The 27,972-nt window shown below is 43.0% G+C and overlaps 3 protein-coding genes and 1 long non-coding RNA gene across 5 annotated transcripts; 3 read left to right on the forward strand and 1 right to left on the reverse strand.

The window, feature by feature from the left end:
- Nucleotides 1-1,561: 1,561 nt before the first annotated feature.
- Nucleotides 1,562-5,358, reverse strand: LOC148900476 (uncharacterized). Of its 2 annotated transcripts, XM_088992237.1 has the most exons (3): nucleotides 4,994-5,358; nucleotides 4,364-4,483; nucleotides 1,562-2,483 (listed from the first exon to the last, which is right to left on the reverse strand). In XM_088992237.1, the coding sequence occupies exons 1-3, from the start codon at nucleotides 5,112-5,114 to the stop codon at nucleotides 1,621-1,623; spliced, it is 1,104 nt and encodes a 367-aa protein (XP_088848363.1). In that variant the 5' UTR covers nucleotides 5,115-5,358; the 3' UTR covers nucleotides 1,562-1,620. The 2 variants fall into 2 exon arrangements, with proteins under 2 accessions (XP_088848363.1, XP_088848365.1); XM_088992239.1 differs by lacking the exon at nucleotides 4,364-4,483.
- A 1,900-nt stretch (nucleotides 5,359-7,258) lies between these two features.
- Nucleotides 7,259-9,449, forward strand: LOC148900477 (uncharacterized). Its single transcript, XR_016114459.1, has 3 exons — nucleotides 7,259-8,000; nucleotides 8,999-9,077; nucleotides 9,265-9,449. It is a non-coding gene; the product is annotated as an uncharacterized LOC148900477 (long non-coding RNA).
- An 892-nt stretch (nucleotides 9,450-10,341) lies between these two features.
- LOC148900478 (uncharacterized) lies at nucleotides 10,342-16,768 on the forward strand. Its single transcript, XM_088992241.1, has 2 exons — nucleotides 10,342-10,786; nucleotides 14,989-16,768. Exons 1-2 carry the CDS (start codon nucleotides 10,600-10,602, stop codon nucleotides 15,888-15,890), a joined length of 1,089 nt encoding a protein of 362 aa, XP_088848367.1. The 5' UTR covers nucleotides 10,342-10,599; the 3' UTR covers nucleotides 15,891-16,768.
- Nucleotides 16,769-23,929: 7,161 nt separating this feature from the next.
- Nucleotides 23,930-27,938, forward strand: LOC148900479 (uncharacterized). The gene is made up of 2 exons (XM_088992240.1): nucleotides 23,930-24,338; nucleotides 25,341-27,938. Exons 1-2 carry the CDS (start codon nucleotides 24,215-24,217, stop codon nucleotides 26,306-26,308), a joined length of 1,092 nt encoding a protein of 363 aa, XP_088848366.1. The 5' UTR covers nucleotides 23,930-24,214; the 3' UTR covers nucleotides 26,309-27,938.
- Nucleotides 27,939-27,972: the final 34 nt, after the last annotated feature.

The raw sequence follows: 27,972 nt of genomic DNA on the forward strand, positions 1-27,972 counted from the left end.
AAATATGCGTGACATGGTAAATGGCACCCACTAAATTTGACCTTGGTCTGACATTGGATATGACTGTTTTTTGTCTTCGTGTGCACTGCCATTAGCTGGCAGCCAATGGAAATTACAACTGTTGTACTTTGGCTAAATTAGCGATTTCTTTCGCACCCCGAAACATGTGACACGGAACCGGAAGTGATCCATGACAAAATAGCATTCCAAATTAAGTATAGAGGAGCATTTTAAGAAAGACAAATACAGTATGAAGATTCACATAGAAATATTAAGCACATTTAAATACAACAAGCCCAAATACATTTTTGTTACAGAAACCAATGACTCAACGTTGATGCCAGTTACATACATTAACTCTGAAATGCATTGTAACAAAACACAACTGTGCTGTATGCAACACTTGGATCAGTTCCCAGTCAAGTTATTTATCAAAATAAAAAAAAAACGCGTAACTTCAGTAAAATGCATCATAATCACCATCAATGTTGGTGATCAAAACTAGTCCATGCATACAAATAGCTACAGGTGTAATTTGTAAAGTCCGGTTTTCTCCCATTCTAAAAACATGCATCGCAGGCTGATTTAACACTAAAACAGGGAGTCTCCAGCCTGTCTTCAAGGGCCCCTGTCGTGCCTGTTTCCCAACTCTCCCAGGAGCAACATACCCGATTCAAATAATCAGGATCATTCTAATGCTGTTTCAGAGCTGGTTGGTGAGCTGATCACTTGAATCGGGGTGTTTCAGCCGGCAGAGCTGGTAAACAAGCCCTGGGTTGGACATGGCTGTACTAAATTGGCTGATTGTTCATCTCTGTGTACCCTGTGATTGATTAGTTGGCAACATTAACCAGCATCAGTGATATGGGGGTGAAGGCAGATTAGTGACGTGAAAGCACAGAGGCTGAAATATAGTTGGGCCCCAAGAAACCCCAAACATAGTGACATCTTAATTTATTGCAAAGTGGAAATTCAACATCAATTTGTGAATTAATGAATTCAAGAGCTGGGTAACAGCATAAATTAAATTTGCATGTCAAGGTACTATTGAATAGTACAAATTTGCTCAATATTGAGGTGTGCAGTATCTAAAATTTGATGTACTGTTTTTTGTCTAAAACGGCCAATGTTTCATGCAGTGTATCAGTATTTCCAGTCTTCACAGTGAATTTTTTTTGAGCGGAAATCCAGATCACTTTAGTCACATCTTGATTGTTTTATTTAAAATTCATTATGGTGGTGTATAAAGTCATCATAGAAACTGGATGTCCAAATGATTTTGAAAATCAGGTTTCGCTGAACAATGATATATATATATATATATATATAGTAAAGTCTCGTTATATCGATATTCAAGGGAGTCCGAAAAATATCGATATAACCGGGACTATCGATATATCCGACCCTGTTTGCATGTAATTTTTTCCGTGCGTGCATAGAAATAGTATCGATATAACCGGGACTATCGATATATCCGATATCGATATAACGAGACTTTACTGTATATATATATATATATATATATATACATAATGGAATTTTAGGATGACAGATACAGGTGTGCACTGACCACAACCACTTTAATTTGCTGTGCTTTTTCCAATGTCACTTTCCTGCTCTTCATGTGCTGCTGCTCTTCACTCCAGCACACTTGTGCTTCGTCATCTTATACTTTTGATTAAATCTTTTCTCACACACATTGCAACTAAACAGCTTCTCACCAGTATGTGCTCTTAAATGTCTTTGCAAAGAGCCACTTTGACAGAAACTTTTGCCACAAATGGCACAAATAAACGGTTTCTCTCCAGTGTGCGTTCTCATGTGTTGACTCACAGTTTTGTGGCTTGAAAAACGTCTGTTGCAGAACGAGCAGGTGAAAGGTTTCTCTCCAGTGTGTGTCCTTGTGTGTGTTCTTAAATGATCCCTCTGGGCAAATCGTTTATTACAAACTGAGCAGGAAAAGGGTTTCTCCCCAGTGTGGGTTCTCATGTGTCGAATTAATGTGGGACCATCACCAAAACCTAAGTTGCAGACTGTGCAGACAAAAGGTTTTTCTCCCGTATGTGTTCTTAAGTGTGTTATCATTGCAGTCTTCCGAGAGAAACCTTTCCCACAAAATGAACATTCAAAAGATTTTTCACCCGTGTGAATCATCATGTGTCTTCTCAGATTTGCATTGTTGCTAAATGTTTTGTCACATTGAAGGCATGACAAATCTTTGCAGTCACTGTAACTTGTCGCATCATCTTTACAGTGTTCGTCATCAGGAGAGGGTGACGTGTTGTGACTTTTTGATAGTGGAGTTAAGAAGTTGTCTGCTTGTGATCCTGCACAGGGGTCTCCAGCACCGTTGTCATCTTCACTCTTCACAATGACACAATTGAAGGGCAGTTCGGTGACATCAGGCTCCTCCAGCTCTCGAAACTGCCCTACTTCCTGACCGACGCCGTGTTCATGTTCTTCCTCTTTAACATCAGGGGTCTCTGAGGACAAATGCATATGGTTTGGAAAAATTTAATTCTGCTACAACACGCTACAACATTGTGATTGTGAAGTTTAATTATTAAGCATGGACCTTTTTTAAAAGATACAACAATATTATTGTCATTATTAATGAATAAATTGACATTTTATTCGAATTAGATGAGTACGTATTTGCACAAATGTTATCACTTTCCCCCCAAAAAAATTATTTTTCATTACTTTTCGTCAGCTTTCCATTGCATTTGTGGACACACTTTCGCCATGTATGACAACTCAACTTGACTTCATTTATAAATCACCCCACAACAGCTCTTGCTGCATACAAAGTGCTGCACATGGAGAAAACAAAAACTGATCACCTGAATTGGGTGTGTTTTAGCCAGGAGAGCTGGTAAACAAGCCAGGGGTTGGACATGTCTGCACTAAATAGGCTGCTTGTTCATTTCTGTGTAGCCTGTGATTGATTGATTGATTGATTGATTGATTGATTGATTGATTGATTGATTGATTGATTGATTGATTGATTGATTGATTGATTGATTGATTGATTGATTGATTGATTGATTGATTGATTGATTGATTAGCTGGCAACTGGTTCTGGTGTCCTGCCTGACGGCATTGAACACTGGTGACGGGAATATGAGGCCTTATCGAAGCAATGAGGCCTTCCACCCAAATGGTTCACTTTTTGGCAATGCATCGGGCCTCACTTGCTCTACTGCACCATCATGTGGATAATAAATGTCATGACAGAGTGATAAAAGGCAGTGTGTCCAATGCACAACAAATCTGATTCATACCTGCCAACTTGTACGTTTTCCTTCGTATTTTATACATTTTTTTAACATTTAAAATAATGTACGGCGTACTCTAACTTTTATACGGGAACAAAATATGAACCGATCTTACAAAGACCATTTTGGCTCAAATCCAGTAGGTCTCAACTGCTGATAGCCAACGACATTACTGCCGCTGATCGCTACTATTGTCACAGCAAACCAGCAAAAATAATCCTCAATTATGTATTTTTTTTATCGCTGCGTATGGTCGGATTGATAACTGTCTGCATTTCCGCTTGTGTTAGCGTTTTTTTTTTCATCATTTCAAATAATGTACGGCGTACTACAACTTTTATACGGGAATTGCAATCATTTATAAGAGCGGCTATTAGCCAAGGTTGACAGGTATGCCGATTAAAGATGCGAGTTGCGTGTGTCGGTATCAGCCGTCAGCTCATTCTCATCTCGGTGAACCATTTTATTTCAATGAGAAGGTTTCTTCAGCCGTCATCTGTACTTTTTGAAGGTGTCGGACGTTTCGCCTCCTATCCAAGAGGCTTCGTCACCGAACTAAAGTCTGACTGGTCGTATCGGCCCTATTTATATATCCCTAATGTCCAGACATGGCGGCGCCGGACACAGCTATGATAGGTACCTACTCTCAGGTTGGGGGGAGCAGAGGACCACTCCCTGTGGCCCCACTGATTATTCTACATTCCTGACTAACGACTGGCCTATTTGCCCCACTCCCACCGGTATCACCTCATCAGCATTACGAATGTTGCCTAACCTGTGTTGCTTAAGCAGGCTATTGTATGAACGATCCAAATTGAACCTCACCCCACCAGACCGGTTTAATGAAGGATTTAGTTGTTTTATGAGAATCGCTTCATTTTATTTCAAATGACCATCAAAACTACAAGTGCGAAATCACGTCTAGCGAGGCATCGGGCGGAGCCACGTGCGTTTTGAGGCTTTGGCCGTAGCCACAAGCGAAAGCGGCCCACGCCTTGCATCGTGCTTCACAAATTCTTTCATCTGTTTACTCGACACACGCCTCAGAGCCTCGGCAGTCGGGCACATCACTATTGACCACTGACCTTGGTCCTCTTCATCTTCACTCTTCACAATGACACAAGCCCATTGAAGCATGGTAATGTCCTCTTCTTCCTCCTCTTCCTCGTTCTCTTTATTACGTGAAGGCGGTGGCCTCTCCGCATCTTTAAGGAAAGGGTCCACCTGATTAACCCTTGTCAAGGTTTGTCGGTTTTTTTCACTCAATATCAGCGGAAGTCTTTAATATTTATTAACTGTCGAAACGTGAAGCTCTGACACTTTTCTCCAACTAAGGGCTATAGGATTCAAATTTCGTTCGCCAGGAAAACTGGAGTCCATCACTGACAAACTGATGGACCTTCCTTCGGTGCTGACGGAATGCCCACATTTGCAATTAATTCTGAGGGTCTTTGTGAAGGCAATTCACTGTACGAACACATTGTAAACATCGTTTTATTTTCTTACACAGCGTTTTTTTCGGACCTTAGTTTTATTATACATCCGGTCAATGACGTCACACCCACTGCGCTTAACAAAAGCGCTCCCAAAACAGCCAGGTCCAGTATGGGCCACAATACGACACGCTGGGTGTTATTATGCCGTCAAATGTTCCTCCTGGTGTGAAATACAGTATATGACCTCGCTTCAGAATGGTTGATAAACACTGAACTCACCTGCTCTGTGTAACACAGTTTGATGCGTCTGAAACGTAGCTTCCAGTCGTTGATGTTTGTTCTCTTCCTTTGTTTGAGAAAGGTCCTCCTCGTACTCTTTTTTCACGCTTTTTGCAGACATTTTCTAACGTTACAGTTACTTGATGTCTCTTGTCGTCTCTTTGTTAGGAGCGAACGAACCAAGCAAACAATAGAAACTTCGAAGTCCACCGTGACGAGTTTTTCCCGAAAGGAAAAGGCACTCCGGTTATTTGCTGTAAAATAAGAATCAAAATTGCCGTTGCATGTTGAGTCAGTCATCAGCACACAGCGTTATTCGTTGCAAGCAGGACTACGCTCTGAATGCTACATAGCGTTTTGCTAACTTTGAATTGACTTCCGGCCGACAAGTCGCAGTTGTTAAGGTCTAATATTTTACTCCCTCTTTTGGTGAGGCGATGTAATTACACTTTGTTCGCTTCGGATGCCCCGGTTTTCTCCCGCGTTCCAAAATGCGTGATTTGCTTCATGGCAGTCCCTTGGTGTGACTTTGGATATGAATGTTTTTATTTAGTCTTGGGGAAGAGTAGTTGAAGCTAGGCTGAGAGCAGATGTGAATATTTGTGAGCAGCAGTACGGCTTCATGCCAAAAGAGAGTACGACAAATGCAGTGTTTGCTTTAAGAATACTGATACAGAAAGAAGTACAGAGGCCAGAAGGAATTGCATTGTGTCTTTGTAGATCTGGAGAAATGATATGGCAGGGTGTCCAGAGAAGAGCTGTGGTATTGCATGAGGAAGTCTGGAGTGACAGAAAGTATGTCAGAGCGGTGTAAGACATGTATCATGACTGTAAAACAGTTGTGAGGTTTGCTGTCGGAGTGACGGATGAATTAAAGGTGGAGTTGGGACTCCACCAGGGGTCAGCTCTGAGCCCCTTCTTATTCGCTATGGTGATGGACAGGCTGACAAACGATGTTAGACAAGAATCTCCTTGGACCATGATGTTTGCAGATGACATTGTGATCTGTAGCGATAACGGGAAACAGGTGGCGGAGAAACTAGAGATGTGGAGATATGCCCTGGAAAGGAGAGGAATGAAGATCAGTCGCAGCAAGATGGGATATTTGTGTGTGAATGAGAGGGATCCAAGTACAAGAGTGATGCTACAGGGAGAAGAGATAATTAAGGTGGAGGATTTTAAGTACTTGGGGTCAACTGTCCTGAGCAATGCAGAGTGTGGAAAAGAGGTGAAGAAGCGTATCCAGGCAGGCTGGAATGTGATGTGTGTGGAAGGGTTTCCGCTAGGATGAAAGGAAAGGTGTATAAAACGGTGGTGATACCAGCCATGATGTTTAGACTGGAGACAGTACCACTGAAGAAAAGACAGGAAGCAGAGCTGGAGGTAGCAGAGCTGAAGATGTTGAGGTATTCTTTGGGAGTGACCAGGTTGGATAGGATCAGGAATGCGTGTGTCAGAGGGACAACTCATATTAGAGGCTTTGGAGAGAAAGTCAGAGAGGCCGGACTGAGATGGTTTGGACATGTCCAGAGGAGATAGAGTGACTATATCGGGAAAAGGATGCTGAGCCTTGAATTGCCAGGCAGGAGACAGAGAGGAAGACCAAAGAGGAGGTTTATGTATGTGGTCAAAGAGGACATGAAGGTACCTGGTGTGAGGGAAGAGGATGCACAAAACCGGGATAGATGGAGGACATTGCTTCGCTGTGGCGACCCCTGAGGGGAAAAGCCGAAAGGAAAAGAACAAGATTCAAAATGTTCATTGTTTTTTAATGTGATTTTTCAATTCCAAATAATTGCACTATTATTTTTCATGTTCAACTTTTTGACTTCAAATAGAACTTCTTTATTTCAGAATTTATTTGAACTTGTATTTCAATTATGCTTGTTCTTTAGCCACAAAGGGAACACAAGCCAGTGTATTCTTGTGCCGGTCCCAAGCCCGGATAAATAAAGAGGGTTGTGTCAGGAAGGGCATCCGGCGTAAAAGCTTGGCCAAAACAAACATGCCAATCAAACCCCTGAAGATGGAGGACACTGATTCGCTGTGGCGACCCCATGAAGGGAAAAGCCGAAAAGAAGATTCAAGATGAATACAATTGGTAGGATGACTTTTTTTTTTCTTTCAGTGCCTACACCAGACATCGGCAACCCGCGGCTCCGGAGCCGCATGTGGCTCTTTCACCCCCTTGCTGCGGCTCCCTGCGCTTTAGAAAATAAATAATGAGTATTTAATTTCATGTATATTATTTTAGTTTGTTTTTAAAATGTAATTCTAAATTTTAAGATTATGGTGATTATAAATAATACAAAATAAAACGTATTCAATTTTTTTCTCTCTCATAATATACGTCACAACCATCGACAGTGGACGTATATCCGGTCACAACCGCCAAATTGTGCACGATTTCTTGAATTTTTCGACCCCCAGGTAGGCCAACTGGATAAATCTAAGAAAAGAAAAGTGTCTGAAGAAAACAGAACGTTTAATGATACGTGGGCAGATTCGTTCGCCTTCACTGCTGACAAAACGGGTTTACCGGTATGCTTAATATGTAATGAGAAGTTAGCAAATAACAAAAAGTCAAATGTCGCAAGACATTTCCAGAACAAACACACAGCCTTTGCTCAAAAATATCCGGATGGAGATGAGAGAAAAAGAGCCGTTTCGGAACTGATGCGGAAGGCTGATCTGAGCAAAAATCATTTTATGAAGTGGATGAAATCTACAAATTCAGCTACATATGCTAGTTTTGTGGCCGCTCAGGAAATAGTCAGGCACGGGAAGCCGTTCACAGATGGAGAATATATAAAAGAATCATTCATTAAGATGTCAGAACATCTATTCACAGACTTTAAAAACAAGAGTGAAATTGTGCAGAAAATCAGGGACATGCCCCTCTCTGCGAAGACTGTCAAAGAGTCCTTTATGAAGATGAAGGTAACGCCATACCCTGATGTGCAGAGGCTGTGCGCTGAGGTGCAGGAGCAGAAATCACATTAACCAGGTGATAAATATTGTATTTTCCATTTTGCAAATATTCTTTTTTTCCAAACATTGAGTATTATATTTGAAAGTAATCTTCAACCCAGCGTCTTTTTTTGGGAGTTTAAAATGTTTTTGTTGCGTGCAGAAATGTAATTTCGCTTCTCTGTAGCAGTTCATTGATTCATAAGGGCAACACACTATAGTTTGTTTATGCATATATAAAGGTAAAAAACGATGATGAAAAGATGCAGTGTTGTCTTCATTTTAAATGTCAAAAGGATTTTGTGGCTCCCAGTGTTTTCTTTTCTGTGGGAAATGGGTCCAAATTTTTGGCACATCCTCTGCACGTACCGGCACCTGGTGATAACCGCGAACTAGATGTACTTTAGAAAAGATCACGACGTCGGCCAAACGTGCGGAAAAATCTTGAATGTGCGGCATGGGGTAACGGTCATGTGTGGTGGTGATACCAGCCATGATGTTTAGACTGGAGACAGTACCACTGAAGAAAAGACAGGAAGCAGAGCTGGAGGTAGCAGAGCTGAAGATGTTGAGGTATTCTTTGGGAGTGACCAGGTTGGATAGGATCAGGAATGCGTATGTCAGAGGGACAACTCATATTAGAGGCTTTGGAGAGAAAGTCAGAGAGGCCGGACTGAGATGGTTTGGACATGTCCAGAGGAGATAGAGTGACTATATCGGGAGAAGGATGCTGAGCCTTGAATTGCCAGGCAGGAGACAGAGAGGAAGACCAAAGAGGAGGAATATCTCATACTTGTTGACACAAATTCCCAGCAGACAAATCAGCCCATTTCCAACGGAGCTTGGGCACCATCTTGTGCATTTTCTGGGACGCTACATTGGAGTCCAGACGCCTCAAAATGATCCGGAAGGACTTCTTTAATCGATTGCAAACATTCATGCTTTCCTCTTCAGAACAATTTGAATCATATTCATAACTGGATGAGTAACAAGAAAGCATCTTCTCCGAATCTGAAACCATTGTTTTGATTCTAGAAATCTAGAGCAAGTCAAGACAACCTGGCGTGACGTCACGAACAAGGGGGCGGGACCTTCTGAAACTCGCCATCTCGAGGTCATTTTGAAGTAGTTTTGGGACACTTTAACTCATTTTTATTGGTGTTTTGCATTTGACTAAAAATATAAGCCTGCGTGTTTTGGGTATTTTAGTTGTTATAAAACGTTTTTCTGATGTCAGTTAGGAAAGAAAAAAATGGTGTCGTTGTCCTTTAATTAAAGTATAATATATCCCTACTGTTCAGATGTGGCGGTGCCAGACCTCTACTATGATAGGTCCCTGCTCTAAGGTTGGGGGAAGAGGACCATTTCCTGAGGCTACACTGATTGCTTCTATTGTCCTGACTGATTATGGTCTATGACTGGCCTGATTTCCCCATTTGCCCTGGAATCACCTCATCAGCAGCATCATAAGCCTTTGTGGTAACGCCCTCAGCAGTGTGTTGTAAGAATGATCCAAATAAAACCTCACACCATCATGGCGATTTAGTGAAGGGTTTTGCTGTTTTATAAAAATAGCTTATTTTACTCCTCTTTCAAACCATCTATTTTCTTTCGCTAAGATTTTAACTTCATTGTCGTCAAATGACTGGTTGCTAGTTTTCAGGTGCATATGTACTGCCAATTGAGGCCCACTAGTATTATCCATGCGATGTTCATAGTCTTTTTTTGAGAATTTGTTTAGTCTTCCCAATGTATTGCTCTTTACAATCTTCATTTTTACAGTGTATTGAATTTGAAATAAATGACATTACATTGTTTTTCATTTGGTAGCCTATCTTTTGGATGCACTAATTTTTGTCTTACTTAAAGTGTTTATCGGTTTGAAATAAGTAGGAATTGTGTGTTGCAAATGACTTGTAGTTTTTCAGAAACCCCTGCAATGCAAGGTACTGCTACTCCTCTCCTTTTAGTATCTTCAGAATTTTTGGTTTCATTCTCAATTCTTTTCTTTTGACATTTGTTAAAAGACCACTGAGGATAACCACAGTTAGTGAGTGCAAACATGCAAATCAAACCTCTGAAGATAGAGGACACGTATTCGCTGTGGCGACCCCTCAAGGGAAACCCGAAAGGAAAATAAGTTGTTGCACCTCCAGAAGATGGAGGACATCCCAGGTTCTCTTGTATAATTGTTTTAATATGCGTGGGAATGTTCATTGTGCTTATGTACTTATATATGTATGTAATTTCCCCGCTTTTTTCCTACGTTGAAATTCAAGGATGTAATTACATATTCACACCCGAGGGGAGCGGTAGTGCGTCACGAAATCGCATGTGACGAAATCGCGTTTTTTATTCTCCCGGAAGTAAAGCAGAAAAAATACAGTACATTTGCGAGGAAATCTTGATGAGTCCTCCTACTTGATATTGTTACAGCACATGCTCCTGCTTATGTAGTTAACATTATTTTTATATAACATAGCAAACACACGTAGCTATTAATATACTGATAAACGTGTCTTCGTGCAGCTGAAAGCTTTTTAAAATATCTTCGCTTGCTAGCTGCAAAAAGTTAGCAACAGAACGTTCTGCAGCGCACGAGTCTGAGTGTTAAGTGTTATGATTAGCGTGTGAAAATGTGTAAAGTCGAAATGCTGAGAGCGTTGCTGAATCAGCGACTAAATGCGGCTGTTGAAGAAGTATGTGTAGTGTTTGAAAGAACGATAGCTGAATACGAGGAGGAACTTTGTCGGACGAAAGTGGAGAACCAACGACAACGACAACTCCTGGATACTGTTTTCAAGAAACCTCGACACGTACCAGGTTTGCTTGTACTTGTACTCAAATGTTTCGAAACAGTTTGAGAAGCACCACATGAAATGTTGTGTGCATTCTTCCGAGAAACAGTACACTGCGAAAGACATATACACGAACCATTCTGTGCATTCTCCAGAGAAACATTATACTGCAAAAAAACATTAATTAACCTGTCACAGAATTTCAAACTGTCCAAGCCTGCAACAACATTAACTGGTTAAACATTTTACTGTTTTATAGGACTGATCTCGATTATCGGACATTAGTTGAGGACCTTATCCGCCTCCACTTATTGTTTATAATTACACTGTACCTCTCCCAGTAGACCTCCGGGCCGGCCCCCTGGCAATGCTTCTTCAAAATTGACCTTTTTCTTCAAACATATGGAAACTTATATTATTCCCATTCTCCAAGGTCTAAATTAGCTAATTATACCAGTTATTGTGATCTTGGACCTTGGCTATGCCTGCCTCAAGAGCCATGTAATTTTATTGTTGACGTTTTTCAAAAACGCTGCAAAATTTGGGATATTATGTCCTTATTTTCATTGTAGCTTTCCAGAGGTTGATGCTATAGCATTGAAAGTCGTACCAAATGAAGGCTAATAAACATTTCTTGAATATGGTGGTAAGCACAATAAAACACATGAACACCTGTGTACATTTTAGCTAATTTTAATGCACAAACAGCTGGGACACTACAAAAAATCAGTTTGATAGTATGATAGCACTGCACTGACACATATATTGCATAAGAAACTGTCAGATAGGATGTTACTAATACATGTATTATCACTTGTTCAATGTGGCTTTTTCGAAACTGTCAAATTTTTTCCTGTGGTCCTCCACAACTTGTAGTAAGCAGCTTCTTTGCTCTGGGTCAGTTGTGATCTGAGTTGCAAAGTCACTCATTAGTTTCACATCTCTCTCTTCTGTGCATTCCTGTAGCTGTCATTGTCGTCCCAGGTGTCAGCAGGAGTAATGAGCCAGTCACATTTCACTCGAAGAGCATCAAACAGAAAATGAGACTCTGGCCCTACCAGGTCTGTGAGAACTGTAGCTTCTCTTTTGCAGACTTGGTCATGCTGGCATGTGAACTGAACAAGGTGAATGGCACTAGTTCCTGGGTCAGATACCAGCGGTGGTTGTTCATTTTCTTGAGAACAGAGGTTGCCAGTTCATAGTCATATTGCTTGTATTGCAGCATGTTCTTCATAAGCTGGAGGTCATGGATAGGTGCATCAGCTGCAGATGTGAATGTCACCCAGTGGCTGGTGTAGAAAAAGGCCAGTTTTATTTTAGTTCCTTGGAAAACATGAGCATCTTCATACAGTAAATGTTCCTGGCCATCCAGCGGGCTTGGTGAATGGCGCCTGGCTTGGCCCAGTGGATACCTCGAGGAGGTTCCTCACCAAGCAGGATCAGGCACAGCTCTGCCACCTCTCAGTAAAATGCCCTCGGACTTGCTTCCTCAAGGAAATTGCTTAAGACTGCAATTGTGCTTGTCTTCTTCTGTTTCAAGTCTTGTTCAACTAGGCCCAGAACTCTTGGGCAGTCCTTAACCAACTTGTCCCACTTCTCTTTCACATTGCTGAACATTGGGTTGTCCGGACGCTTGACCTTGCTAAACACAGCCTCCCATACACTTACAATTATTACCTCTGATATGTGATGCGACAAGCGAAGTAGAATACCTTTTCGCCTAGTTTTTCTTCAATAAGCTACGCTGCACCCTTGTTGATGCCACTGTTGCTTGCTGTGGTATCGAAATGAATTGATTGAAGTGATGAAAGGAATGAAAGTAGAAAAACAAAATACATGAGCTGTTGGAAAGTCAGCCAGTCTCGCGGCGCCGTCTTGAAGTCAAAAGAACAAAAAAAAATAATTAACATTAACACAGGTGTTCATGGGTTTACTACCATATGCAAGAAAATTTTATTAGCTTTCATTTGGTACCACTTTCAATGCCATAGCACCAACCTCTGAAAAGCTACAATGAAAATAAGGACATAATATCCCAAATTTTGCAGCATTTTTGAAAAACCTCAACAATAAAATTACATGGCTCTTGAGGCAGGCAGAGCCAAGGTCCAAGATCACAATAACTGGTATATTTAGCTAATTTAGACGTTGGAGAATGGGAATAATATCAGTTTCCATATGTTTGAAGAAAAAGGTCAATTTTGAAGAGGTCTACCCTGGCATGTTGCACTATGACCGGGTACTAGGCTGCAGGCCCACGACTCTAAATTTGAACTTGAATTTGTTCTGTAAAGTCCGATTAAAATCGATCACCTAAAGGTTTCAATAATAGTGGCAGCAGAAATGATGAACCAATGTGTTGATACGACTTCAACGTACAGTTAGGACGGCGGGAAAAAATCATTGGCACGCCCTACCCATTCTCGAGGACTTGCACACTGCAAGAATCCAAACAAGGGCACGGAAAATCCTACTGGACCCTCCGCACTCTGCCCCCTACCTTTTCCAACTACCCCCCTCAGGCAGGCGGTACCGATCCAAGCGCACTAAATCCAGCAGACATTTCAAGGACAACCGACGCCATTTTTTGTGTTTCCTAGCTGACATCAGAAAAACGTTTTATAGCATTTAAAATACCCAAAACACGCTGGCTGATATTTTTAGTCAAATGAAAAAAAAACAATAAAAATGACTTAAAGTGTCCCAAAACTACTTCCAAATGACCTCAGAAAGTTTCAGTTTCAGAAGGTCCCGCCCCCTTGGTTGTGACGTCACGCCAAGACGTCTTGCCTTGCTCGAGAATCAAAACAATGGCTTCAGATTCAGATAAGATGCTTTCTTGTTACTCATACAGTACGGTATTAAAGAACAGTCTGCTGTAAAGGCAGCAAATCTATCGCACTCTGGACACAGACAAAATTCACAATATATTCTGGTAATAGTGAAAATTCAAGTGCTTTAATTAAAGGACAACCGACACCATTTTTTTTGTTTCCTAACTGACATAAGAAAAACGTTTTATAGCATCTAAAATACCCAAAACACGCAGGCTGATATTTTAGTCAAATGCAAAACACCAATAAAAATGAGTTAGTGTCCCAAAACTACTTCAAAATGACCTCGGGATGGCGAGTTTCAGAAGGTCCCGCCCCCTTGTCCGTGACATCACGGCAGGACATCTTGCCTTGCTCTAGAATCAAAACAATGGTTTCAGATTCGGAGAAGATGCTTTCTTGTTACTCATCCAGTTATGAATGTGATTCAAATAGTTCTGAAGAGGAAAGCATAAATGTTTGCAATCGATTAAAGAAGTCCTTCCGTATCATTTTGAGGCGTCTGGACTCCAATGTAGCGTCCCAGAAAATGCACAAGATGGCGCCCAAGCTCCGTTGGAAAGTATCAAATAGCAGTCTTGGTGCAACACACGATTCACTATCGCGTTATTTATGTGTTTTCCTTCTAATTTCACCATCAACACTAAGTTTTCAGACCAAACAAAGTACCCAAAATGCATTGTGAGTCGCTTTCTCGGTCAGGGGCGTTCCAGATGTGACGTCACGGTAGTTATCGTCACCAACTCAAAAATAAGACTTCCTGAATATTCAGCTCAAGTCTTAAAACGTAAAATATATTTATATGCGGTGGAATCTTTGTAAAATATGCTCAGTAGAAGTCATTTGAAGTGATTTTACAAATTATGGACACAACTTGGCCGGAGGCATCGGTTGTCCTTTAAACAGCTTCTTCCCCCAAGCTATTAACTCTCCAAACAGTAACCCAAATAGAAGTGTATAGTGCCTCCATTTTTAGATAATAATAATAATAATAATAATAATAATAATAATAATAATAATAATATGTATCATTAATTAATAATAATACGTTTCAAGTGCAGCATATTCTACCAGAGACAAATTCCTTGTGTGTTCTACATACTTGGCAATAAAGATGATTCTGATTCTGACATAGTTTATTTCATTCGTGTTTAGTGGTTCCACTGAAACAATGTCATTTAATTGATCAGTTTGACTCTACCGTGTGTGTGTGTGTGTGTGTGTGTGTGTGTGTGTGTGTGTGTGTGTGTGTGTGTGTGTGTGTGTGTGTGTGTGTGTGTGTGTGTGTGTGTGTGTGTGTGTGTGTGTGTGTGTGTGTGTGTGTGTGTGTGTGTGTGTGTGCGCGTGCGTGCGTGCGTGTGTGTGTGCGTGTGTGTTCTCATATGTCCTTCAGATATCAGTGAAGATGTGATTCCAGAACAGCATGATCAGAGCTCCAGGGTGGAACAGGAGGAGCCAGAGGGCCCTTGCATTAAAGTGGAAGAAGATGTAGAGCATAAAGTGGAAGAAGGTGTAGAGCATAAAGTGGAAGAAGATGTAGAGCATCTTCGAGGGCTGGATTTCTCGGTTTATCGCGTCATTGTGAAAAGTGAAGATGACGAAGACAAAGGTCAAGGGGAAGAGGGTGCAAGCAGCAGCTCATGTCGTCACAAGACCACAAAAGGTGATGGAGGATCACAAGCAGACAGTCGCTTAGCGCCATTGTCAGATAGTGGTGACACAATGTCTGACACTGATGATGAACACTCTAAAAGTGATGTGATGGGACACACTGATGATAAACACGTGAAATGTACTCAGTGTGACAAAACATTTGGAAACAAACGGAATCTGAAGCGACACATGAGGTGTCACACTGGAGAGAAACCCTTCCTGTGCACAGATTGTGGCAAAAGCTTCTCTCGGAAAGATTATTTAATAACACACACCAGGAAACACACAGGAGAAAAACCTTTTTCCTGTTCAGTCTGCAATTCAAGTTTTACTTTTCAGTCGGCATTATTTCAGCACATGGAAACCCACTTTGGGGAGAAACCGCAATGTCCTCAATGTGACAAAACCTATGGCAACAAGAGAAACCTGATAAGACACATGAGGTGTCATTCGGGAGAAAAACCGTGCATCTGCTCATTCTGTGGTGAAAGATTCTCCCTGAAGAGAAGTTTGATCAGACACATCAGAACACACATTGGTGAGAAAACCTTCTCCTGCTCCATCTGTAATACAAGTTTCTGCTATCAGTCCGGTTTGAGTAAGCACATGAAGAAACACACCAGCGACGGCAAGTGTGTGTGATTTCATTTGGAACCATATCAAAAGTGGTCATGTACCAAGACAAATGAAACAGGTGTGGTAAGCAATTTGAGTATTTATTCATTGCTCCTGTTATCCAGTTTAAGGTCTATGCACAACTACACTTTTTGTTCTCCCTGGGAGGACAAAATTGGTGTACTTGTATGTATATGTACCCAAAGACATTTGCATGTGAATATTAGCCAGATGATATGTGCAGTATTTATTTATTTATATTTTGTGTAAATGTACAGATGTAGACTACTGTGATATGTTGTGATGTGCTAAACCGGTGTTTTACTCTTGGAGATCTGTGGTAGCTGTCTCTTCTTGATACTCTCAATCGACATGTATTCTCATGCGTAATCTTTGTACTTCCAGGCACTTATCAGTATATGTAAGGCATCCCTCGTTTACTGCCACAACAATGCCATCATGTTGTTCAATAAAGATGTCAACTCTTTGGCAAATATTAGCTCAGACGTGATGTTTGACTTTCTTTTGGGAGCAGGCAATACAGTGATACCTCAGTTTACGAACTTAATTGGTTCCCAGAAAGTGTGTGTAAGGTGAAAAGTGTCTTCCAAACATTCATTTCCCATAGGAAACCATAAAAATTAGAATAATCCATTCCCAGGTCCCCATAATACATAATTTTCTACTAAATAAGCCTTAAAACTACACAAAATATACCTTATTTTATGTATAATAAATGTGTTATTGTATTGTAATTAAAAAAATAAACTCCCGTATAATAAAGTTGTTTTATTTACCTTTGTGATGGTCGTTGGTGGCTTGATAAAATGGAGTGGGAGGAGTAAGCAAGTAAGATTTCTTTATATAGTACTTTTCACATGTAATGCCACAAAGTGCTTCACAAAATGTAAAACAGTCATAATAAAAACTACACAAAAAACATGAAAGGTACTCAAAATAACTCCCAACGATAAAACCTACATAACTTGTACACATGAACAAGAATGTAAGGGAAATATCAACTATCATGTTTGTTAGCCTTGAATACTAAGCAATGAGGCTACAGACGGAGCTCACTGTAGGGGAAGCAGCAGCGGCAGCGCCCCTTTCCGCTGGAACACTCTGTCCACGCACACGCCGATCTTGCCCAGGCAGCGGAGCAAGAAGCCGCTGGCCTCGTCATACCCGAGCTGCAAGTGCCGCCGCGAGATGAAGCTCAAGTGGCCCATATTGATGTCCACGCAGCCGTGGGATGAGTTCCGGCCGATGGTGATGGTCCTCTGGCGCATGACAAACTCAAAGTCCCGATCCTCGAGTCTGGCTTCTGACAGCGGCGGTGCGAGAAAGGCGAGTGACGGCTTGTGGTAGAAGGTGTGCGAGGTCACCGCCACCCGCACGCCGCTGCATGGTGCCGACTGCAAGGCGAGCAGGGCTCAAGCTCTGGTGTCGTCCCGGTAGTCTAGCATGTTGTTTCTGCCATGGTCTCTCTGAAATGCTCATATAGATTGCAAGAAAATGTCGAAGGGTTCTGGAAGGTCGAGCACAATCGCTGAGCAGCAAAGTATGGGGGTGGAAGGGAGGGAGTTACTGTTTGGAAGAAGAGTCACATTCCATAAGGACTGTAGGAAGGAGGCTTAGGCTATCTTTCATAGGCGTATATCCAGGGACGGACTTCTCTTCCTGTGTAATGAAAGGTTTCATTACCATCTTTTTCCAAAAAAAGGCCGGTTTCATCAGCAATAAACACTTGATGAGGAAAGTAGCCTTCTTCTTCCACCATCTGGAGGAATGATTCCTTGTAAACCTCGGCAGCTTTATTGTAAGAACTGGCTGCCTCTGTCATGATCTGGTTGGCGACCAACGCGGGGCGCTGTCGGCCCCGCCTACACCTGCACAGGTGCTGGTCGTCCCGATCAGATTGGCGACCAGCGGGTAGCGACGTCAGCCCTGCCGGCAGCCTCGCAGGTGCTAGTCGTTATAATCAATAACACTTAAAAGGACACCTGGCACGATCATCCGGTGCCGATTCATTGTTTGTTTGCTGTTTGTTTGCTGCATGCATTGTGTACATGTTTGTTTAACCTTGGCGGGCTTTTACTTTTGGTCTTCTTTTGCTACTTTGTATTTTTTTCCATTCAGATCATTTTGATGTTTTACATTTTGTTCCTGCTGACTTTATTTTAATACAATTTGTCAAACAACGTCCTGCTCCCTCCTGCCTGCTTTTTGGGATCCGAACCCGCCATCACCACCTCGCGAAACCGTGACAGAATGAACCGGCCAACTATCGGATCCCGCAGGTACATCGGACCCGTCTCATTTCCACCCTGTGCCTGGCAATGCTACGTCCACGTTAGCGCAAGCCTCGTCGCGTTTGAATCGCGTCACTCGACGAGCCGCAACGTCCACGTAAACGTCCGGCCGAGACCTCCTTCCAGGTGGCCGTCCAGGGTGACCCTGGGTGACTGGCATTGCACGCCCACGTCCAGCCACGGTGTCGTCGTGCATGACGAATGGAGTCTCATCCACGACGAGCCGTGCAACGTCCGCGTCAACGTCAGTCCGAGACCCCACTCACCGCTGGATCCCGGAGCGGCTCTGGACTGGTCTCGTTCCCCCGGAGCCGGGCAGTTCATGCCCACGTCGGCGTCCGACCGAGACCTGGTCCCATACGGCCGTACGGGGTGCCATTCTGCGCCTGGCAGTTCGACGTCCACGCAGAGCCATGCGCCGTCGCGTGAACGTGCGAGAGGGATCACACTCACGCCCACGACGATCCGTGCCGCGTCTTCGTCCACCCCAGGCCGAGTCCCGTTCCTATCAGGCCGCCGCCCGTCGTATGCTGGAGAGGCAGCGGTTGCCCTCTCCACTGACCGTTCCCTGGCGAGTGGACCTTTTGGGAGACTGTTGGGACTTCTGGAAGCAGCCCCTTGAAGGGGGGGTACTGTCATGATCTGGTTGGCGACCAACGGGGGGCGCTGTCGGCCCTGCCTGCACCTGCACAGGTGCTGGTCGTCCCGATCAGATTGGCGACCAGCGGGTAGCGACGTCAGCCCTGCCGGCAGCCTCGCAGGTGCTGGTCGTTATAATCAATGACACTTAAAAGGACACCTGGCACGATCATCCGGTGCCGATTCATTGTTTGTTTGCTGCTTGGTTGCGGCATGCATCGTGTACGTGTTTGTTTAACCTTGGCGGGCTTTTACTTTTGGTCTTCTTTTGCTACTTTGTATTTTTTCCATTCAGATCATTTTGATGTTTTACATTTTGTTCCTGCTGACTTTATTTTAATACAATTTGTCAAACAACCTCCTGCTCCCTCCTGCCTGCTTTTTGGGCTCCGAACCCGCCATCACCACCTCGCAAACCGCGACAGCCTCACGATGATGAATGACACTATGAATCCCTGTACAACGCTTAAAGTTCTCAAACCATCCGTGGCTAGCCTTAAAATCATCAATGAATGATGAACTTCCACTCCACCGAGTGAAGTTGCCATGCTTTCTCGGCGATAATTCCCTCACGCTGTTCCTTGCTAGCTGCTTTTCGTTAATCTACATTAACAGAAGTTTTACAACCTCTCCTATTGCCTGAGAGAGTTCCTTAGACAACACGGAAACACAGTTAGCAACACATGCACCTTTATTAGCTTCCTTGTTCCGAAGGATGGTAGCATACTGGTAGTGGGATGCTAAGTCACACAAACGCACACCTCGTTTCTGTTTCTCGATCTCCTTCTGCTCAACCGTAATTTTGTTATATCTGTGCCTCTACGGCTCTGGTGCTCAGGACCTGCTCTTGAGCAGCCAGGATGAGTGCCTCTGCTCTACTGTTCCCCATTGTCTGAGACATTCTCTTAGTACATAATCCGTTGAAGCTTTCTCTTTGATGTATTCATGGAGCTTGGATGTTTCATCCTGGACAATGGCTCTCTCACTCGTCACTGGCCTCCTTCCTTACGGCTGGTGTACAGTCTGAAGGGGCTGGATTTAGGATGGAACCTTCCATGCATGGTTAGGAGCTACCAGGTCTTAACACCCGTGGTCCGAATCTCTTCCTTTGGCCACTTTATTATTCCTGCAAGGTATCTGGCAGAGCATAGCTGTTTATTGCCCGGGTCTGCTGTTTATTGCTTCTTAGGACTTGCCTCACCCACTGGACTATTTGGCTCTAGCCGCTTTACTTGTTGACAGTTCAAGGTTTCCATTGGCTTGTGGTATACCGAGGTACTTGTAGCTGTTTTCAATGTCTGCTATTGTTGATTCAGGAAGTGAGACTCTTTCAGTTCACCTTGCCTCTTTTAGTCACCATCCGGCTACATTTCTCAAGCCCACATGATATCCTGATGTCACTTCTGTAGATTCTGGTTGTGTGGACCATGTCCATTTCGCTCTTCGGATACGGCTTTATCTCACCCATGTAGAGGAGGCGACTGATGGTAGCTCCATTTCTGAGGCGGTATCCATAGCCTCTCTTGGCGATTACTTGGCTGAGGGGGTTCATTCCTAGTAGGGATATATATATATATATATATATTGGGCCTAAACTACCAGTAAGACTTTAGTTTGCTGATGAAGTTTCTTGGATAAGAAGCGAAACGTCCGACACCTTCAAAGAAGTACAGATGACGGCTGAAGAAACATTTTCATCGATAAGACAGTGAGTACAAGCAGAGTTCAACTTGATGAGGAATTGGTGAAAGAAATCTGAAATTTCATGCAATATTCTCAACATAGAGAGGGGATGTTGATTGAACAGATCAACCAATTAAGAGATCAGATGCACCACAACAAGGAAGAATGGAGATTTGATAGTTGATCGAGTCAACATTTTCCTCCTCTAAAACCACAGCCACAAAACGCTGACCCTCGAACATCCAGGCCAACAAACCTTCGTCCAGCACAAGAAACTCCCATGTTGGGTTGCCTTGCATGTGCCCAACCTCCACAGTGTCCTCGTCCAAGTCAAGCTGCAATTCCCATGGTTTCTGAACCCAGAGTTCCGGAGGGAAACGGAAGATGCAGAACGTCGGAAGCTGGAGAAGAATCTCCAGCGAGAACAGCAGGGGGGTTTATCAGGGAGAGATTGGCACCCTGGACCGAACGTGTTGGTGTTGTTGCCTACGGGACCAAGTGGGCTACTGGCAAAGTGGCAGGGCCCATACACTGTGACTAGGAGACTAGGACCTGTCACATATGAGATTCTCTGCCCTGACAAACAAAAGAAAAATGTTATTGCTGATTATTTGACAAGAATGTCTGAACTCTGAGGAGAGGGTGTGAATGATGTAATGATGCCAAAACAAATTTGGATTTTGGATGGGAGAAAGGTGCATATTTCTCCCCACCCAAAACAGTAGAGTCGGGCGACCGCTAATTGTATCTGAGAAAGTGATTGCAACCACCTGGGAATGGCCAATTGCCGATGGGACCTGATTGGCCAGAAGCTCAGGTGAACCACCTTTAAAATCAGACTGAGGAAGTCACTTCGAGGAGGAAGAGGGAGAAAGGACAGCCTAGAGCGCACAGACCACAGGTGACGCTTCACCTGTGGTCTGCCGAAAACTGATATCCACCACGACTTCAAATAAAGAAAAAAAAATAAAGAAAATCTGACTGAGTGAACTTTTAGCATTTTTTTCCACCTGCTAGCTGTCTCGCCGCACAACAGTATAAACTGCATGAAATGGGATCAAAACCATTCCTTCAACATAAACATTATATTGGAGCTTATCAGTACTGTTTCATTTGTCTGTTGTATCATGAGATAGCTTCATTTTGTGGATCTCAGCTGATATTAAAAGCAATTTATAGTGGCCTGTCTAGGAATTTGAATACAAAACAGTATGCAATCTTCTGAAGACAGTGTGAGGAGGAAGAGATCGTGATCTCAACACGTATTGATTCACCCGATCAGTAAATGACTCGACTCCACGCGTCCAACAGTTTAACACACGCACGGGGTAGTCAGCTGCAAGGCGGACGCAACAGAGTAGCGTTGCGAGTTGATTGCTAACTGACTAACCCGGACTGTACCCTTTTATTGAAGCGTAATCAAAACAAGTCAGTTTACATTTGTTTCGTCACAACAGAAGTGTACAAGCATAAAGCAACCCGATTGGTTGGCACATGTTTTTATTGTATACTTAATTCATTTTATGGTCACCCTGATCTGTTATACGGTTGCCCGACCATTAGCAGATTTGACCATACCCTCCCAATTGGTTGATTCTCACTGCTCTCCCGTTCAATCTGGACCCTTGATCATGGCGTGATTTGTTCAAACAGAGCAGCATTGACTCATTTCTCAATAGCAAACACAAGACCCACTAATCAAACAATGAAATAGCAAGTACGCCACGCAAAACATGTAACTCATTAATAGAGAGATAAAAGTGAACATCTCAAATATATTTTTTTCCTTACTTGGTCAAAGATGTGATTTGATATGATTCATATCAATTGTGAGTTATTTATTTGAACAATCCTTTGTACCTCATGTAGGGTGACCCGGTAGTCCAGTGGTTACTACTTCACAGTGCAGAGGTGGTGAGTCCAAGACCCTGTCTGGCTTCCCTGTCCCTGTCTTCCCTCCGGTTTCCTCCCACATACCAAAAAGATGCTTGGCAGGCTGATTGAACACTCAAAAAGTGTCCCTTGGTGTGAGAGCAGATGGTTGTTTGTCTCTGTGCGCCCTGTGATTGCCTGTCGACCAATTCAGGGTGCCCCCCCCCCCCCCCCCTAGTGCCCGAATACGGCTGGTATAGGCTCCAACACGCCCCGCGACCCTAATGAGGATGAAGCGGTCTGGAAAATGGATGGATGGGTGGATTGATGGTGCCTCATGTGTAAATTATTACACTGGGCTGTATGTTCCAAAGAAGTCATCCCCCACTTGCCACAACGACTACCGCCTGGTCACACTCACTCCCATCCTCATGAAGTGCTTCGAGCGGCTAGTTATGAACCACATCAAGACTGCCCTTCCCCCCAACCACGACCCTTTCCAGTTTGCATATCGGCCCAACCGCTCGACCGATGATGCCGTCTCCACTGCTTTCCACACAGCGCTCACCCACCTGGAGACCAGAGACTCCTACGTCAGAATGCTGTTCATCCACTTCAGCTCAGCATTCAACACCATCATCCCCCAACAGCTCACCGACAAACTGAGCAAACTGGGGATCAGCACCACTCTGTGCAACTGGCTGCTGGACTTCCTGACGGGGAGACCACAGGCAGTCAGAGTCGGAAACAACACCCCCAGCACCATCACGATGAATACAGGGCCCCCCAGGGGTGTGTGCTGAGCCCCCTCTTCTTCACTCTGCTCACACATGACTCCTCGCCATCATCACCCAGCTCCACCCTCTTCATAAAGTTTATGGATGACACAACTGTGATGGGCCTCATCAACAACGATGAGGAGACAGCCTACAGGGACGAGGTCAGCCGCCTGGCCACGTGGTGCAAGGACACCAATCTCCATCTGAATGTGGAGAAGACAAAGGAGATTGTTGTGGACTTCCAGAGAGTGCACCCCCAGCATGCTCCACTAACCATCAACGGTGCTGCATGGAGAGAGTGAGCAGCACCAAGTTCCTGGGTGTGCGCATATCTGAAGCCCTGTCCTGCATCACTGGCCAAGAGATCCCACCAGCGCCTGTACTGCCTCCGCAAGCTCAAAAGAGTTACAGCCCTGAACCCCATCACGACCTCCTTCTACCGCAGTACCATCGAGAGCATCCTGACCAACTGTATCACCGTGAAGTACGGCGGCTACACCGTGTCCTGCCGTAAGACTCTGCAGTGCATCATAAGGAGAGCTGACATTATACGTGCCTTGCACGCTGGGTCCGATAGGACATTAATTTAATCTCTGCTGTATGTCATGCATATTAGCATATTTGACAATAAAGCTGACTTTGACTTTGTCTTTGATGTTGACATTTAGCCCAATTTTAACTAGCTGTAATTTTAATAATCGTTTCTCGTCGATTATACTCATTAACCGCAGGAAGCAGTTTGTCCAAAAAGAGCTTCCGTACAATCTCCTCCACCGCTGTTTATATTTGGCGAAATGTTTTGGCGAGCCAGACGCGTTTCAGTAAAAACAAAACAATTCCTCCTGAATTACAAGTAAACGAAGTGAAGCATCCATATAGTACGCCCCAAAAACGTCTTTACTCGTCTTAAGCATCAAAAAGTCCTCGTGTTTGGATGAGTTTGTCTTGAATACATGGAGTAATCTCTTTGTACCTTAGCTTATTTTGCTAGTTGTGAAAGAGACTCGTTTGTTTGCAGCAAAATGGATCAAGCGTGAGTCTCTATTATTGTGTAATAGTGGGGGAAATGTGTACCAGAATTGAGAAAGAAGAACATAACGGTGAACTTTCTCGGACAAAAGAGAATAGGCGACGATGTCAACGACTTGACGCTATTTTCGAGAAGTCTCGAGTTGTCTACCAGAAACCAGGTTTGCTTGCTCTTTACTTCCACGTGCGTAGGTACAGTGCAGAGTAAAATCAAAAGAAAGAAGTAATTTAATCCTGGATACGTGACTTAATGAATACTTCATTTCAGCAAAAGTATATTTCAATTAAACAGCAAAATTTGGCATTGAAAAATGTATTAAAACAAGTAAATATCGCTAAATTAGGCTCCTTTAGAAGTCTTTTAAAACGTGCACTTATTCTACATAAACATAGAATTGGTGTGATTCTCGTTTTAATATAAACTTATTCATACACCGAAATTTTCAATTGTACTCTACCTATTAAATAACTGTATTAACGTTTAAAAGAAATTATATATTGGCAAACGTTGAACAAACATACATAGGTTTGACATACTGTATTTTATCTTTGCTGGATTTGATCTTATGATGTGTAGAGGAAGTTGCAGGCTGAACTGGTCCCGAATTGCACAATTGTTGAATCTGCTGATTTCCTGAATGGCATCCGCTTCCTCCACCTCTCTCAATTCTGTTGATTTCTTTCTCGGGAGTGGTCTTCTGTTTCTCTTTGAGTGTTTTTAGCGGTTCTTGCTTCGCTGCAGATTTGGGATGATTGACATGAGGGTGAGATTGTTCCCGTGTGGTTAATCAGAAAGCCTTTCATAGTCCCACAATGGAGAATTAACTAATCAGAATGAAAGAACCATTAAGCTTCTCAAGTCAGTCGGTCACTTATTTTGTTTTCTTTCCATTGAATGATGCAGATTTTGGAAAGGGGGAGAAGATGTCAGTACATTGTTATAAGCTGACATTGGGTGATGCATACACGTCTTATTTTACACCTCTTTCAAACTGGAATGTCTTCAACAAAGAATAGCCCACTTTGCTTGTTTAAACCTTTGCAAATTACCAGGACCTTGATGACTGAAAATCTGCACATATATTGCCAAAAAAAAAAAGGGAATGGCGGCATGAGATTTGACTTTACTCATTTACATTTGTTTGTCTTCCTGTTTCTTGTAGATGTCAGTGAATATTTTTTTCCAGAGCAGCCAGAGCCGGACTCCCAGATTAAGGAGGAAGAGGAGGAGAGAGTACCTTCTTTCATTACAGAAGAGAAGCAGTCACAACCTCCCCATGTTAAAGAGGAAAGAGATGAAACTGATATAACCAATGATCCCTTGACTGATGCCATTGTCAAGAGTGAAGCTGATGATGAGGGCAAAGGTAATTGTAACTGTGGAGGATCACAAGCAGACAGCCTTTTATCTCCACTATCAGACAGTGACGACCAAACATCATATGCTTGTGATACTGACGATGAGAGGCCACCAAAAGGTGATAGGACATGTCATTCTGACAACAAACCCTGGAAATGTTCTCAGTGTGAGAAAACTTTTGATGCCAAGTATACTTTGAAAGTACACATGAGAATACATACTGGGGAGAAGCCTTTTGCTTGCTTAGTTTGTGGTAAAAAGTTCACTCAGAGGGGACATTTGGGAACACATGCAAGAAAACATACCGGGGAAAAACCTTTTGTTTGCTCCTTTTGCGGGAAACGGTTCTCTGGAAAAGGAAACTTACGAACACATATGAGAACACACACTGTGGAGAAACCTTTTGCCTGTTCGGTGTGTGGCAAAAGATTTACTATCAAAGGAAACTTAAGAACACACAACAGAACGCATACTGGGGAGAAACCTTTTGCATGCACAGTTTGTGGTAAAAGATTCTCTCAAAAGCCAAATTTGGTAACACATGCAAGAACCCACACCGGGGAGAAACCTTTTGCATGTGTAGTTTGTAGTACAACCTTCTCTACTAAGGACGGTTTGATCAGGCACACAAAAACACACACTGGAGATAAACCTTTTCCCTGCTTAGTTTGTGGTAAAAGATTCTCTCAAAAGCCAAACTTGGCTGCACACACAAAAACGCACGTTGGAGAGAAACATTTGCCTCATTTTCTAGGAAGAGATTCAAGATGAATACTAACGATTTTCTAAATTTAAAAACAATTCTAAAATGGCGATTTTCTAAATTAAAAAAAAATCTACAATAGCAATTTTCATTTTTTCTTGTAAAATGGCTACAATCAACAAAAGAACAAATACGTATCTTTTTATTGTTACAAGAGAGTTCATGAAAATGTTAAAAAAAAGTGAAGTTATGTGAATATTGATTTTTCAATGTCCATTCAAAATGTGTTTTTTTTTATTTTGCTTTAAGAATGCTGATAGAGAAGTACAGAGACGGTCAGAAGGAATTGCATTGTGTCTTTGTAGACCTGGAGAAAGTGTATGAGAGGGTGCCCAGAGAAGAGCTGTGGCATTGCATGAGGAAGTCTGGAGTGACGGAAAAGTATGTCAGAGCGATGCAAGACATGTATCATGACTGTAAAACTGTTGTGAGGTGTGCTGTCGGTGTGATTGAGGAATTCAAGGTGGAGGTAGGACTCCATCAGGGATCAGCTCTGAGCCCCTTCTTGTTTGCTATGGTGATTGACAGGATGACAGACGATGTTAGACAAGAATCTCCTTGGACCATGATGTTTGCAGATGACATTGTGATCTGTAGCGAGAACAGGGAACAGGTGGCGGAGAAACTAGAGATGTGGAGATATGCCCTGGAAAGGAGAGGAATGAAGATCAGTCGCAGCAAGATGGAATATATGTGTGTGAATGAGAGGGATGCAAGTGCAAGAGTGATGCTACAGGGAGAAGAGATAAAGAAGGTGGAGGATTTTAAGTACTTGCGGTCAACTGTCCAGAGCAATGGAGAGTGTGGAAAAGAGGTGAAGAAGCGTGTCCAAGCAGGCTGGAGCGGCTAGGGAAAAATGTCAGGTGTAATGTGTGATAGAAGGGTTTCAGCTAGGATGAAAGGAAAAGTGTATAAAATAGTGGTGAGACCAGCCATGATGTTTGCACTGGAGACAGTGCCACTGAAGAAAAGACAGGAAGCAGAGCTGGAGGTAGCAGAGCTGAAGATGTTGAGGTTTTCTTTGGGAGTGACCAGGTTGGATAGGATCAGGAATGAGTACATTAGAGGGACAACTCATATTAGAGGCTTTGGAGAGAAAGTCAGGGAGGCCAGACTGAGATGGTTTGGACACGTCCTGAGGAGAGAGAGCGACTATATCGGGAAAAGGATGCTGAGCCTTGAACTGCCAGGCAAGAGACCAAGAGGAAGACCAAAGAGGAGGTTTATGGATGTGGTCAAAGAGGACATGAAGGTACCTGGTGTGAGGGAAGAGGATGCACAAAACCGGGATAGATGGAGGACATTGCTTCGCTGTGGCGACCCCTGAGGGGAAAAGCTGAAAGGAAAAGAACAAGATTCAAAATGTTCATTGTTTTTTAATGTGATTTTTCAATTCCAAATAATTGCACTATTATTTTTCATGTTCAACTTTTTGACTTCAAATAGAACTTCTTTATTTCAGAATTTATTTGAACTTGTATTTCAATTATGCTTGTTCTTTAGCCACAAAGGGAACACAAGCCAGTGTATTCTTGTGCCGGTCCCAAGCCCGGATAAATAAAGAGGGTTGTGTCAGGAAGGGCATCCGGCGTAAAAGCTTGGCCAAAACAAACATGCCAATCAAAACCCCGAAGATGGAGGACACTGATTCGCTGTGGCGACCCCTTGAAGG

This window comes from Hippocampus bargibanti, linkage group LG03, assembly GCF_051943395.1.
Source record: "Hippocampus bargibanti isolate YZ-2025 linkage group LG03, ASM5194339v1, whole genome shotgun sequence".
In the NCBI taxonomy this organism is placed as follows: domain Eukaryota; kingdom Metazoa; phylum Chordata; class Actinopteri; order Syngnathiformes; family Syngnathidae; genus Hippocampus; species Hippocampus bargibanti.

What these genes read in the sequence shown, in the direction of transcription:
- LOC148900478 (XM_088992241.1), top strand. Translation starts at nt 10,600, where the DNA reads ATGTGTAAAGTCGAAATGCTGAGAGCGTTGCTGAATCAGCGACTAAAT. An exon ending in GAAACCTCGACACGTACCAG is followed by an intron (nt 10,787 to 14,988) that starts GTTTGCTTGTAC and finishes TATGTCCTTCAG; the next exon opens with ATATCAGTGAAGATGTGATT.
- LOC148900479 (XM_088992240.1), top strand. Translation starts at nt 24,215, where the DNA reads ATGTGTACCAGAATTGAGAAAGAAGAACATAACGGTGAACTTTCTCGG. An exon ending in AGTTGTCTACCAGAAACCAG is followed by an intron (nt 24,339 to 25,340) that starts GTTTGCTTGCTC and finishes TGTTTCTTGTAG; the next exon opens with ATGTCAGTGAATATTTTTTT.
- LOC148900476 (XM_088992237.1), bottom strand. Translation starts at nt 5,114, where the DNA reads ATGTCTGCAAAAAGCGTGAAAAAAGAGTACGAGGAGGACCTTTCTCAA. An exon ending in AACTGTGTTACACAGAGCAG is followed by an intron (nt 4,484 to 4,993) that starts GTGAGTTCAGTG and finishes CTTTCCTTAAAG; the next exon opens with ATGCGGAGAGGCCACCGCCT. An exon ending in TGAAGATGAAGAGGACCAAG is followed by an intron (nt 2,484 to 4,363) that starts GTCAGTGGTCAA and finishes ATTTGTCCTCAG; the next exon opens with AGACCCCTGATGTTAAAGAG.